This window comes from Penicillium diatomitis, assembly GCF_028827545.1.
Source record: "Penicillium diatomitis strain IBT 30728 chromosome Unknown utg000002l_segment0_segment0, whole genome shotgun sequence".
NCBI classification, from domain to species: domain Eukaryota; kingdom Fungi; phylum Ascomycota; class Eurotiomycetes; order Eurotiales; family Aspergillaceae; genus Penicillium; species Penicillium diatomitis.
This window is the reverse complement of record NW_026623174.1, coordinates 1,991,674-2,004,940: the sequence shown is the minus strand read 5'-3', so window position 1 is coordinate 2,004,940 and position 13,267 is coordinate 1,991,674. Positions and strand designations below refer to the sequence as shown.

At 51.1% G+C, this 13,267-nt stretch overlaps 6 protein-coding genes across 6 annotated transcripts; 2 read left to right on the top strand and 4 right to left on the bottom strand.

The window, feature by feature from the left end:
• Positions 1-36: 36 nt before the first annotated feature.
• N7539_001812 (uncharacterized protein) lies at positions 37-540 on the bottom strand (the record flags this gene model as incomplete). The annotated part of the gene is made up of 2 exons (XM_056931415.1): positions 37-437; positions 534-540. The coding sequence occupies 2 exons, from the start codon at positions 538-540 to the stop codon at positions 37-39; spliced, it is 408 nt and encodes a 135-aa protein (XP_056793446.1).
• A 1,544-nt stretch (positions 541-2,084) lies between these two features.
• Positions 2,085-2,524, bottom strand: N7539_001811 (CTAG/PCC1 family protein; the record flags this gene model as incomplete). The annotated part of the gene is made up of 2 exons (XM_056931414.1): positions 2,085-2,409; positions 2,496-2,524. The coding sequence occupies 2 exons, from the start codon at positions 2,522-2,524 to the stop codon at positions 2,085-2,087; spliced, it is 354 nt and encodes a 117-aa protein (XP_056793445.1).
• Positions 2,525-3,129: 605 nt separating this feature from the next.
• N7539_001810 (uncharacterized protein) lies at positions 3,130-4,318 on the bottom strand (the record flags this gene model as incomplete). The annotated part of the gene is made up of 3 exons (XM_056931413.1): positions 3,130-3,260; positions 3,332-3,409; positions 3,469-4,318. 3 exons carry the CDS (start codon positions 4,316-4,318, stop codon positions 3,130-3,132), a joined length of 1,059 nt encoding a protein of 352 aa, XP_056793444.1.
• Positions 4,319-7,882: 3,564 nt separating this feature from the next.
• cdcA (phosphoprotein phosphatase CDC14) lies at positions 7,883-9,929 on the top strand (the record flags this gene model as incomplete). Its single annotated transcript, XM_056931412.1, has 4 exons — positions 7,883-7,931; positions 8,053-8,590; positions 8,670-8,997; positions 9,045-9,929. 4 exons carry the CDS (start codon positions 7,883-7,885, stop codon positions 9,927-9,929), a joined length of 1,800 nt encoding a protein of 599 aa, XP_056793443.1.
• A 656-nt stretch (positions 9,930-10,585) lies between these two features.
• N7539_001808 (uncharacterized protein) lies at positions 10,586-11,875 on the bottom strand (the record flags this gene model as incomplete). The annotated part of the gene is made up of 1 exon (XM_056931411.1): positions 10,586-11,875. One exon carries the CDS (start codon positions 11,873-11,875, stop codon positions 10,586-10,588), a length of 1,290 nt encoding a protein of 429 aa, XP_056793442.1.
• Positions 11,876-12,711: 836 nt separating this feature from the next.
• On the top strand, positions 12,712-13,196 carry N7539_001807 (uncharacterized protein; the record flags this gene model as incomplete). Its single annotated transcript, XM_056931410.1, has 3 exons — positions 12,712-12,802; positions 12,909-13,078; positions 13,155-13,196. The coding sequence occupies 3 exons, from the start codon at positions 12,712-12,714 to the stop codon at positions 13,194-13,196; spliced, it is 303 nt and encodes a 100-aa protein (XP_056793441.1).
• Between the last annotated feature and the right edge of the window lie 71 nt (positions 13,197-13,267).

Below are 13,267 nucleotides of genomic sequence, written 5' to 3'. Positions count from 1 at the left end.
CTCAAGTAAAAGGTGCGGTGGTGAAGGTGGTGAGGGTCACGATACAGCAAAGCCGTGGATGATGACGTCGTAGCCAAATAACACAAGTAGCGCGGGTGTGCAGATGCAGGTGCAGACGGCGGCAGGGAAGAGATGAATAAAGATGAGGAAAAAGAAGATGCCTGGCCACGGAGCGGAGCTGGACGCTTTAGTATCAGTGGGCGCATGATTCTCTTCTCGCCGGACTGCTAGCACGTTTGTAGATTTTAAGCCGAGGTTCCACGAAGAATACAGTACACGAGTTGAGACATCGCTGTTCGGGCGACAGATGGCCCATTGCGAGAAACTGGAAGATTCGACATTACCAATGATCTGCGGTCTGGCCAGCGCAGCCCACGGATTGGCGTGCTGGACCGGATCAGGAAGAGCAAAGGGGAAGATGGCGATCTGCTCCTGACCTACATAGTCATTCTGGACTGATTTGAAGCCGATCGATCGAGTCGACTGGTCTGATCGGTTTGGATCCCTTTTTTTTCGTCCTCACCACCACGTACTGTGCATTGTGCATTACTCACAACTGGAATTGACCACATTCCGATCCACGACTTATGCTGGTTCAATCGTAGATACCTACCTACTTCCAACGCACAACCGAAAGTGCGACTTGGTCCGAGCATCTACAAGGCTGTCTCACGGCATTGGAGAAACCTACAACGCTAAAACTTGCTCAATCCAACTATGTCCCCTTCCCAGGTACTTCCGGTATGGGAGTGACTTGAGTACTGACTCGCTGAGTCAATATAGAGTGGCCGGACGACCTCAGCTTGACAGGCTCAATACTATGGAGATTAGAGAGCCTTGCATGACTCGAATTCTACTGTCACTCGAAAATGGGCAATCATGCAAACTGTACAGCTCTATATTCAGATCTCAATCACATGGTGCCTTGGGGGGATGTTGTTGCTCAATTGACAGGGGCGAACCTAATTCGGCATGTAGAGACCTACATTGCAGAAGGGCAGTTGTTAAGCAATTATGAAACAAGAAAGAATCGCATTCAAGAAATTTCAAGCAGTAGTAGTACCTAACTACCTATGAGCAGTGAGCACTGCGCATTGCACTCCAGAAAATACAATTATGCACCTCGATCTTATCAAGATATCCGAAAGGAGTGGAGGTGGAGGGTGGAGCGCCGGTGGGCGGGAGAAGGTTGCTTAGAAGAACTTGACGGTCTCGACTCCCAACTTCAGCCGCGCTCCGGGCGTGGACCTAACTCCTTCGAGGAGGACAGCCACATGGGGTTCACCCTTATACTATACTTGAGTGTCTGTGAACCACTCAATCGGTTCGGCCTAACTGAGATTTCCACGCGAACGGACAGAGCTATCAAGCGCCCGTATGTGGAGATTTTCTATCACGTTCTGTGTCCGTATTTCCAGTGAGCTACTCGAGAATTGGAACGGTCGCTCAGCAGGCTCACATAGTGTCTCTGGTCTGAGACCTACAATACATTCAACAATTGACGTAGTGGTTGAATACCATCAAAAACTTCGTACCAAGCAGCCACATTAGGAAGTAATAATGATATCAATTTCGTAATCAAGGACCAGCTGATATGATGATAAGCCAGGTGAATTTGAGTTCGGTGTCCACTGACAATTGTCCCATAAAGCAGTTGAGTGGCTGGGTAGGTAGGTATATCTTCCAACTGTGCACCGCCGGACGAGGTAAATGTCGGGTAGTTGGCCCATCCTGTCTTGTTTGTCAACCAGACTTCCAAAGACAGAATCATGTCCTTCACGACAGACAGCGGCTCAATCCTAAACCTCGGAGGGCATCGAAGAAGCCCAATCACAATAATTGCAAGCAAGACTTCCTGCGCTGGTCGGCGCATGCAACTCGCATACAAATTGGAAGCGAAGCGTATCGCATTCGCTGAAGTATTCCAACGCCGGTTGCTGCAGCCACGGCCATATGCTGCCCGACTTTGTTGACGAAGTGCCATCTGGTGTCCAGATTTCGTGAGACGAATCTGCATCTCGTTGCCGAATTCGTCTTCCAAATAGATGGACGAGAATCAATCGATAAGATTTCCGAGGGTCGCATCACTCCTCAAATCCCTCGGCCTCAAGAACATCCACATCCAGCTCAGCCATGACACCCAGCACTACACCCAAGCTCTCCATGAATCCATTGACCGCAACACGAAGCATTCGATTGGTGGTGGCGCGGTATGTCGTCTGCAAGACGGTTCTTGTTTCTTCGGGGTCCTGTTTCTGCTTCTTCTCCTGCGGTTCGCCGTGCGTTTCAGAGGCGGGCGCCGTCAGGGCGAATGTACGTCGCACGAACGGAGAGAGCTCGGTGTCGACCTCAAGAGTCTGGAGAGCAGACGAGGCGAGACGGTGAGATGGAAGAGGTAGAGAGATGGTCCTTGAGAGAAGTCGTGTGTCAGTGAGGCTCGCATTGGAAAGGGACAGGCGCAACAGAGTACGAAGCGGGGCAATCAGAAATCATACAATGAATAGGGAAATTCGGTCTCCGACATTTCTGATATTGGAATTTCGTGTGGCGAGAGTGCTCGAGTTGGAAGGAGTCTTAATGGAAATCCAGGTCACGTCAGGACGAAGGCTGATTACGAAAAGGCGTTGGTGTCAATGTGGTGCTATCAATTTGCAGCGTGTCGGGACTCGGGAGACTTGCGGCCGATTTGGTGGTATTGAGGGCTCGGACGCTATCGATGTCGTACTGGACTCTACGCAGCCCACCTGCCCACTGTAGTATATCAGGTCCCACTTCGGCTTATACACCGGAGGCACCTCAGTTGGTTTCCTGGATACTTGACTACAGTGAACCTACAGATCAATGTTGACTCGCAAATGAAACGATCGCCTTGGCCAGTAGCGGCCATTCATCTGTCTTCAGGAGATAAGCCATCATATGCTCATGGTTTAAGAATTATGGACGAGCTGTTCAACCCAAGGATAATACACAGCAATATCCCGTCCACAGGAAACCCGTGAAACGGCAACATGAAGAGAAGACACAACCATTAAACAACCTGTGAAGCAATCACGGCTGAGTGGTCTGGCCAGACCGCACACGACTCACGGTGCGACGAGCTTTTGGCAACAAGGCGGAAGAAAAGGATATTTAGGCCACGGCGAGATTGGCAATGACGCGCTGGACAGCCTCGGGCATGTTGGAGATATCACTCGGGGTGATCTGACCGGCGTTAATCACAGTTCGCAGGTTGTTGAGAGCACCGTACATGCCACTTGGGTCTAATTTTCAACCAACGTTACTACATCATATTCAAAGCGAGTAGAATCTTGGGAACATGGCAAGTACTTACTTCCAGAAACACCAGCCATCAGGTCAGAGCCAGTCTGGGAGGTGGTGGCGGGAAGGTTTCCGAATTGACGCTTGACAACTGCGATGACCCGACATGTTAGCATCCTGGGATGGCCTTGAGCTTGGGCATACACGTACCACGTCCAGAACCCGAGACGGAGCTTTCAGCTGTTCCAACAACGCTCGCGCCAGTGCTCTCGGCGGTACCAACAGCGCTGCCACCTGTGCCAGTGACCCCATTCATCGAACTGCCGACAGCCTCAGTGACAGGGCTCATGGCATCAAGCTGACGCTCGGTAATGCCTGAGCCGCCCGTGAAACCTTTAGTCAGACCACCAATAACATCACCAGCTCCGCCAAGGCTCTTTGTGCCGAGAAGACCAAGGACATCGGATCGGGGCTTGAGGTGGCCGGCGTTGGCGACCATTTGCTCAGCCGTACCCGCAGCGCCCTGGCCGGTGCTCTCACCCGTACCAACTGCACTGCCGGCGGTGCCCGTGGCACCGTTGAGCGAGCTTCCAGCTCCGTTGGTGACTGGTTGTGCTGCCGCAAGCTGACGCTTTGGAAGACCGGGGATGGGGGTTCCTCCAATGGCACCTTGCCCCTTTTCACCGCGCGACTTGTTTGATGCCTCACCAACAACATCAGAGGTGTCACTGGCCCTATCGTTAAGACCACCCGTGCTGGGACGACCGAGCCCTCCGATAAGACCGTTTGCACCTTGCAAGCCACCGCCAGCACCACCGAGGCCACCAAGACCTCCAATCAGACTCTCAGCACCGGGGAGGCCAGCAGTTCCAGGCTCACGCTTGCCGATGCCCCCCAAAACGCCCTCCGCAGCGCTCGCGCCTTGCAGTCCTCCCGCACCACTGCCGAGGCTGTAGAGGCTCCCGGTGAGGCTTCCTGTACCCGGGATCATTGGAGGAAGCGCAGCAGCAGAAGCCATGCCTGTCAAGGCCAAAGAAACAGCAACCCCTGTGAACTTCATGATGGCTTTTGTTGATATCGATAGAAAAAAGACTTGAAAGGATTGACTCGAGCTAAACGGTTTTCACACACACAGTAAAACGACTGACACAGACGATTAGAAGATGCGAAAAGAGCGACTGGATTCAAGACGAGCTGGGCAATCAAAGGGCCTGACAGACCAGTGTTTATATAGGTCTTATGCCTGTCGTTGGAAAGTGGATGCCGCAGGGCTGAAGATACACTCAATACTATTAGCATTCGCATCCTCCTCTGGAGCCGTGTGATCCTTGCATATATGGGCACTGGGATCATCGGAGGTCAAAGATCCAGCACAGGGCATTTTCAAGTAGGTGCCTACCACCTGCACAAACCCAGCAATTGCCGTGGATTTAGGCAAGTTCTAGATGTCAATCCGGCCTCCGCAGTAGTAGTTCCGTCGATCGCAATTCTTGCAGACTTCAGGGGCTTGACTGTGGCCATCTATTGAGAAGACGTCCCCCATTCTCCACCTTGGGAGAGGGCCGGTTGCCGCACGCAAGCTCAAGAACCATGTAATCGTTGAAGATCATCTAACTTTGTTGAGTCAAGTGTCTTTGACTCCGAGTGCTAGCCCCGGGCTGAACGAAGCCAGCGAAAGCTTGGTCGCGATTAAGCCGATCGTGATGGGATGACTGTGCATTGTGTAAGCTTAGGAAAGCATCCCAGTCTCAGTGCGAAGCCACATCATAGGCAAGTCTTCTGGACAAGACAATAGGCCAATGAACTATTCTCTTCAATGTTATCCTGTGCAGAAGTTTGGAAGTCAGGTATTTACTTCCCAGTCGAACAAAACTGGGAAAGTCACCGCGCGGGTCAGTATGCGAGGGACGCATCCTTGGTGTGACATGTAAATAGCGGTCCAAGAGCCAATGTCCCACTACTGTAACGGTAAGGGCACCCAGTGGCTCTGCTAGTGGCAGATCAGTAATTCCCAAGTAATCACATTTGATCTAAATCCGTAATCGAAACTTGCCGCGAGTAGGCTCGAGCGAAAGAGCGAAAAATGGTTTCTATCAGAAGCCAGAAGTACCCCTGTTGCTTTAGCTTGAGTTTGGGAATTGTCGCACCCCTGCATATCAGTTTAGTTATGTCGGCGGAAAGGTATTGATAAAGCACCCTCAGCGCGGGGCTTTCTGCTTTGTCACTTCAATCTAACCTGTTGAATTCGCTTCAACATTTGTTTTCCTAGGCCTAAAGCTCGATCTACAATAAGTTGATCTCCACGGAAGTTCTCTGTCGCTCTCATCGTCCCTGGACGTCAAGTATGCGTTACTCACCGAGTCGTCTGAAGGCAGACTCTGGATTTCCCGGGACAAGAGGTAGGCATTACGTATACTTCATGACTGCTCCAATTATACACTCATTGACACCACAATTCAGCACCATCTGGACAAGCTGTCGAGTTGCCAATTGCCTTGCCATATTTGATGATCTATGTCCTTCTTGGAATGTGCGCTCAAGCTACTGCCTTATATCGTACCAGAACCGAAAAACATGCGAGTTTCTCGTACAGCTCTCACCACCCGTCTCCTCTCAGATATGACTTTGCTGCGAAAGTTCCGTGCAGTCTGCCTCATCAAGGTGGGAAATTTGGCATATATGCTAATTGATGAGATATTGGTTCGAAATATGGATCTGAATACTGATTGAAAATTCTATGACATTGTCCTTGAAATAAGTGCCTAGACACTCGGCTTAGAGGTGCCATGTCAGAAGGTTTTCATACCTACGACCTAGATGGATCTCACAGGTAGTTGACATACCAGTTCTACCTTCACAAGCAGAGTAGATGAGTTTTCTACCATATACGTGAATTCCATCGCGTTGCTCCGAGTCCCTCGTAGAATTTTATCACCCTAGGTAGGACATTGTGTACTTCACCTCCACCACAAAAAGCACGATCCTGAAGCTACGCCTACCCGCAGCAACAACTAGCCACAAAAGTCAGAACAATTGCCCAGTAAGTTGCAGTGAGTGGTAGTACACATTCGAACATGTGGCAAAATTTGGTTCTTAGGTCAAGCTCCTTTTAACTCAAGTGCCAAGTTCAAGTTCTTAGTGAAGAACCCTGCCGTGCACGACCCAGGTCAAATGGCGCGGCCATCAGTGATGACACACTACTGCGCTCTCATTGTGCGTAATTAAAATCTTGCTGTAAATCTGTGCAACTGCTTCGATATAGATATATGATATAGGATTACTAGGCGACTTCGATGGGCGACACCTGATAAGGTTACGCCTTATCTTCAAAGTTGATGTAAACAAAACACCCCATGCGGCTGGAGCATTCCGAGTCGAAAGTGCCCACCCGCATGGCTCGATCGCCGATCTTCCGTGGGATCCATGGCTAGCAATCAAGATTCATCTGTAAGTCGGTCTTTCTGCGGGAACTATGCTTTTGCTCTGCGATTGAATACCGTCATTCACACGATGACATACCCTTTACTTTGAATTGTCAAGACTTTGAGCAAGCCAGATGCCCTGAGCCCGGCCGCTAAATGTGTAAATATGTCATGTGCGGGAGGTGGATATGATTCGGAAGCTATGGAGAATGTTGGAAAATCCATATGTAGACGAGGCAAAACAAAGAATGACGGAAAATAGGTCATGTTCTCTATGTCATCTTCAGGATGCGTCACTACCCTATCTATGACAGTCTGTGCAAGGTACATTTATTGCACAAGTGATAGGTAGAGATGGATCGGCATCGATGCGCGATAAGGCAGTGGAACTGGATGGGAGTTTGGAAGTGTGTAAACATATTTATGTAACACCCCGGAGGAAATAGAAGTTGATTTCTAAGAAGAAAAAGAGCACACGATGCTTGGTGATCGGTACATATCTACTTGCGATTGTTCAGCTTGTAGGCTGACTGAGAAGGAAGTCATTCAGAGCGAGTGCCCACACATCGTGAGCTACATTCTAATGAGTGTATGGATCTCGGCCCTAACGCACGCCCACATCAGGTGTCTTCAACATCATGAGGATTGTTTGCATTCTTCAAGGGTTAGGCAGCCCTTCTGGCACTCCACCTACGAGATGATGATAGAATCTCGGATGCCCCTGGGCAATAAGGTCAAACTGTTAGAGGCGCGGTGAGTTGTTTTGCCCTCAGGCAGAAGGCTGGTTGTCGAGTCAACAAGGGGCACTAGTCCCAAAGCAGCCCAGCACAACATAACAGCCGCTTAGCGTAGCATGGCAGCTGCCCCAACACCATCAGATATTATTCTTCTGCTGCCCGCTCCATTTGATTCCTCGTCACTCCCCCTCTTTCAAGTGCATCACTTGCATTGCTCATATCACATCGTATCATTATTGCCTCGACATTTTACAGGCTTCCACAACACAATTTCTGGTTCACAGTTCAATGATGCGCTGCTAAACGACTCCACCGTTCCCCCGTTACCAGTAACTTGCGCCGAACGATCAATCGGTCAGGAAACACCCTCTGCCCGAGTTTTCAGATTGTGCTCCAGTCTTTCTCAACTACTCTCCCTCTCCGAAAAGCCTTGTTCTGTGCAAACGTTCCAAGGACCACGGCGTCATGACTTCCCACGCTGGCCATGCAGGCCAAATGATCGAGTATATCCAAGGTTCGTGTCTTGTGACTCGTCTCCGCCGCATCTCCAACCGCAACCACAACAAACAACATCCAAACCAAAACAATGACAACAAGAACCATATGACCCGAAATCTAACACCGCTCCATCATAGATCGCCTCTACCTAGCATCTTATGACTCGACTCCTTCCTCCCGAACCCTATTCCCTTACCCTCTCGAGCAGCCCAAGTCACCCAGCAAACGGTCTGCTCGTGCGCAACCCGCCACTCCGTCTAGCAAGCGCCGATCTCCCGTCTATTTCACCGTCGATGACACTCTGCTGTACAACGCGTTCCATGCGGACTTTGGCCCTCTCCACATTGGTCACCTCTACCGATTTGCTGTCCTGTTCCACGAAATCCTCGGCGATCCCGCCAACAGCGATCGCCCGGTCGTGTTCTACAGCAAGACAGACGCCCGCAGCCGTGCCAATGCGGCCTGCCTCGTGGCGTGCTACATGGTCCTGATCCAGTCCTGGCCGCCTCACTTGGCGCTTGCTCCGATCGCGCAGGCAGATCCTCCTTACATGCCATTCCGGGACGCTGGATACAGCCAGGCAGATTTCATTTTGAACATCCAAGATGTGGTTTATGGAGTCTGGAAGGCTAAAGAGCAGGGTCTGTGCGGACTCCGCGACTTTAACCTTGAAGAGTACGCTAAACCCCTTCTATGTGTGGCTGTAGGCGATGAGCCGTGTGCCTCGTCACCACTCACTAACACCCTACTCTAGATACGAGAAATTCGAGAGAGTCGACATGGGTGACTTCAACTGGGTGACTCCCAACTTCCTCGCTTTTGCTTCTCCCCAACACCAACCCATCACACCAGTACCTATGAACACGCCTGAATATGACGCCCTTCCTTCTTCTCTATCCGAGATCGGCTCATCCAAACTGCCCTTGCCGTTCAAGAACGTTCTCGCGCATTTCTTCTCTCGCGATATTGGGCTCGTGGTTCGCTTGAACTCGGAGCTCTACAGTCCCTCATATTTTACGGCATTGGGGATTCAGCATATCGACATGATCTTTGAGGATGGGACCTGCCCTCCTTTGACCCTCGTTCGGCGATTCATCAAGATGGCGCACGACATGATCACAATCAAAAGAAGGGAATTGCAGTTCACTGCAAGGCTGGTCTGGGACGAACTGGTTGCCTGATTGGTGCCTACCTTATCTATCGGTATGGGTTCACGGCGAACGAGGTGATCGCATTCATGCGTTTCATGCGCCCGGGTATGGTTGTCGGGCCTCAGCAACACTGGCTGCACCTGAACCAAGGGGCATTCCGAGAGTGGTGGTTCGAGGACAGCATGCGCGAGAAGCTCGCACAATCCGCTCCAGTCACCCCGGCTCGTGTTTCCACCAAGAAGCGTGCGAGCAACGGTGTGGTCTCCACTCCCCCAACCAACAGTCAGTCAAAGCGCGCTGCGCTCGGGGAGATCGATCACAACGAGGGTACTGCCTCGTACCACGAAGAGAATCTTCCCGCCCCGACGCCAGGGCAACCTCGCAAGTCCCACCGCAAGGACTCGCGCCATCACCCTTATGCCCGGACCACTTCAGGTTCCTTGACCACCGAGCATGAGACCCACAAACAGACGGAAACGCGAACTCCTCGCGGTCACCGTCTGAGCAACGACAGTGTTGAGAGTGACGAGGAGGTTCAACTCCGCAAGTTGGCCAAGCGTTCATCTCGGTCTCCTGTGAACACCACAACCTCCCGCTCAATCAGCTACTCCGCGACAGTCACGGCCAGCTACACGCTGACCGATGAGATCCACGAGGATCGAGAGAACTGGGCGGACACGGGGGCGCCCAAGACACCGTCCAGTCGCAAGAGTGCAAGTGGAACGATCTCCGTCACCAAGGTGCGGACTAGCCCACGACGGGTTACTGACAGCAACAAGGGCGAGTCCCGTGGGGTGCGAAAGCCTAGCGGTCGTGTTGGTAGCACCTCCAGCCCGGTCCGGGTTACTCGCACTGCAGCCTAGATGTGCCTCACCATTCCAAACTCGGCGCGCGGGCAGTTCAGCATCTTCCTGCGGCTGATCTCTTTCACTTCTTCCGGTCCTCGACGGGCACTCTTATGCATACCCTTTTGTTTCTCTCCTCGTGACCGCTCAACGTTAATGCCATTTCTTCTCCATCTTCGATCGCAGCACCAAGTACATGTCTAAGGGGGCTTCAGTTTGCGAGTCTTTTTTTTCCTCGCGGCGTTTTGGGCCAACCATGTTTTCCGGGTGGCGTTTTGGTGGCGTCGTGTTTTAGGAGTCGTCAGGGCTTTCCGATGTATCCAGGAATCAAACTCGACGCAGCATATGGCTGTTGTGTCTTTCGATCCGTCTTCCACGTCCCGAGTCAAATTTTTTCGCTTTCAAATTTGAGGCGCTTCTTTCCGCCCGATTTTTTCCATGTCGATATGATACTTAGTTCCACGAGTCTATAAAAGTATCTTTTGTTCCAAACATCTGTTCTAGACATTATTGTACTTTGTCATTGCCGAAGGCTATAGGGCGATTAGAGTCATGCGTCGTGAATTTGCTTGAACATAGTGTACGATACTGTACATTGACGATATGTAGGTATAGACTTGAGGCCTCCTCAGGTCAAGGTCTCAGTGGACCTAATTCATCTTGCAATGGGAAAGTCATCCAGTAATTACAATGTCAAACGCTTCAAGCCCCATTGATGCCGCCACGAGATCCAGCCACTTATCCGGAGATGGTAAGCACTTCTCAGCACCATCTGCACCAGTAGCTGCCCCATCTTCTGGCCCTTGATAGGAAGCAAGCTTTGAGACAAAGCGGAACGGAAGCCGGTGAATCGAATTCGCATTTGAACTGTTGGATGGTTGAATTTGCGGTACACCCTGCGATTCTTTTTCGATGTAGTCGAGCAGGAGGCAAAGGATGAATTGACATTGATCAACACCACGAAGAACACTGTTTGCAAATTCCTGTGGGAATGTCGTTGGTATAGGGCCGATGAAGGAGTGATCGTTTTTATTGATGGCGGTACTGTCGCCATTACCCCGGCACCATTCGTAACTTTGTGAGGCGGCAGCGGTTCGAAGATGCGCAGAGAGTGTGTGAAGAGCTTGACTGATGCGATAAGCTTGCGAGGACAAGGAGTTTCGGGATTGTATGGGCTCGTCGGATGCATGAAGTTCGCGGGCGCGTACAAGAAGACCCGGGACTTTGACAACTTCCTTGAAGATTCGATCCTGTAGATCGATGAATAGAGAGATGGGTCCGTCAACCTTGGGTGTCGACATGTCTTCTACTCGGATTTGGTCAATGTGCGCTTGCCATTCGGGGAGTTCGAAGAGACATCTTCTTCCTCGGAGAAACGCCTCGGCGACGAGGAAACTTCGGAAAGAAAGGTAGAGGCATCGGTCGAATCCGACCAGGTGCGCCTTGGGACCACGATGCTCCATCAGTAATGCAGTCCCTGATGCATGGTGAGCCCATGAATCTGGGTTGGTCCTGGAATATGCTTCGAACAGACTCAGAATGATAGTGATGCCCACGCTTTCAGTGGATTTCATCATGTTCGCGTCACATATTCGGCCGCTGAAGAGTCGCAATGCTTTAGTGTATGCTTCACGACTAGACTGCTGCAAAGCCCGATTCTGGTGTCGATGAGACAGAAACATAGTGTTGATGCTGAGTACGGCCGTGTCAAATGCCGGACTTTGGCCACCGTGCTGGGCAACGTATGCTGTCCATGGCATCTGGACTCGATAGCGATTGAGTCCAAACCATCTTGTGAAAGCTGAGAGGACGAACGAGCCGAAAACGACGGGTTGTTGTTTCCCCACCGATTTTGTGACGAGAGATGGACTTATACGCTCATCGATCGATTCTGTTGGGATCAAGTCGCCCGGGTCTGAATTCTTTTTCTTGTATCGCTGACGGAGCTGCGGACCCTCGTCCATGAATTTATGGGGACGAAAGTAGCCCGGGCAGTCGACCCCATAACGCCTGCACTGAGTGCATTCGGGGCGGAGTAAATCGCACTTTATAGACGAGTGGAACCACTTGGTAAGTCATCGTTGTGTCAAGCGGATGGATATTGTTACCGGAAGAGATAATTACCTTCACCCGCCGCTGGCGACAAATTTGGCATCCTTTGCTCTTTGGTACGCCAACCATGTTCGTCACTAGTCCTTGGTAGACAGGTAGAGTTGGTCCCAGATACTACCAGCAGATGTGATGACCCTGTGAGGTTCTCTCGCAGAGAGTTCTTGAACCAGGAGAGAATTTAATCTCAGTCCAGCGTCACAGTCATGCTACATAATAGAATGATGCGATCGTAAAATTTGGTATGTTGTGCGAGCTATTCTCTGTTGCAAGGAAACGGCACCGGAGGTAAGCGGCTCAGTTCGTAAGTTGTGAACCGCCGTGCTGTTGCGCAGGAAGGTAAGTAGGAAGGAGGAAAGGAAGGAGACTCTTCTGGCGGCACAAGCTTGATGAACACCGGGTTCTACAGATGGACCACCACCTCCGAAGCACGCTGATCCCGTGATTTTGACCCGACGTATGTGACCTCGAGGTTGCGGACAACAGAAATCTTCACGACGGACGAAAAGTTCGTTGCCAAGTCGTCAACCAAAGACTTATCGCGGAACCGCCCATTAGGTTAATCGCAATCATGCAGACCCATCAACGCATCGCGGGGCCCAGCGAGAAGAACATCCAACCCAGTGGAAGATCGCTCCAAAGGGAAAGTTTGATCGTTGTGGCAGTTCGCCGCCCCAATTGCAGCAGGCCAATGAGTTGGGGCGCCAAGCTAGTACCATCTGAGGAATGGAAAGTCGTTGGCGAGGCGCTTATTCTTTTCGCCGAGTGGGCTTCTCGCGGGGGTCAGCAAAAGGATTTGCATCAGGCCCCGGGTGGCCCCCAACAAGCGTGTGGATGGAAACCAGGAATTTCAGGCACCTCTTGACTGTGTACCTGTCCACGAATCAGTCTGGAAAAGGGACTCTAAACGAAGATCTCTCATTATTCGATTGAGCGATGGAGTCATGGGAGTTCACCGAGGATCAACCTTTGGGGCAGCAATGGACCTGAAGAAGAAGAAGAAGGAGGAGGAGGAGGTGAAGGAGAAGAGAGAGAATGACGTTACTTCGAGCAAGCTGGTACGCAGATGGTATGATGTGCATGTGATTATCGGTCCCATGCCGGATCTTGGAATTCACTGTTTTGAATTTACAGGTCACCTTCTCGGTCGTTCTCGGGACGACAGGACGAATATGATTGATTAAAAAGCGCTGGACCAACATACTCAGATCTATCCGTTAATTTCCAGTATTCATTTTGAGTCTTCG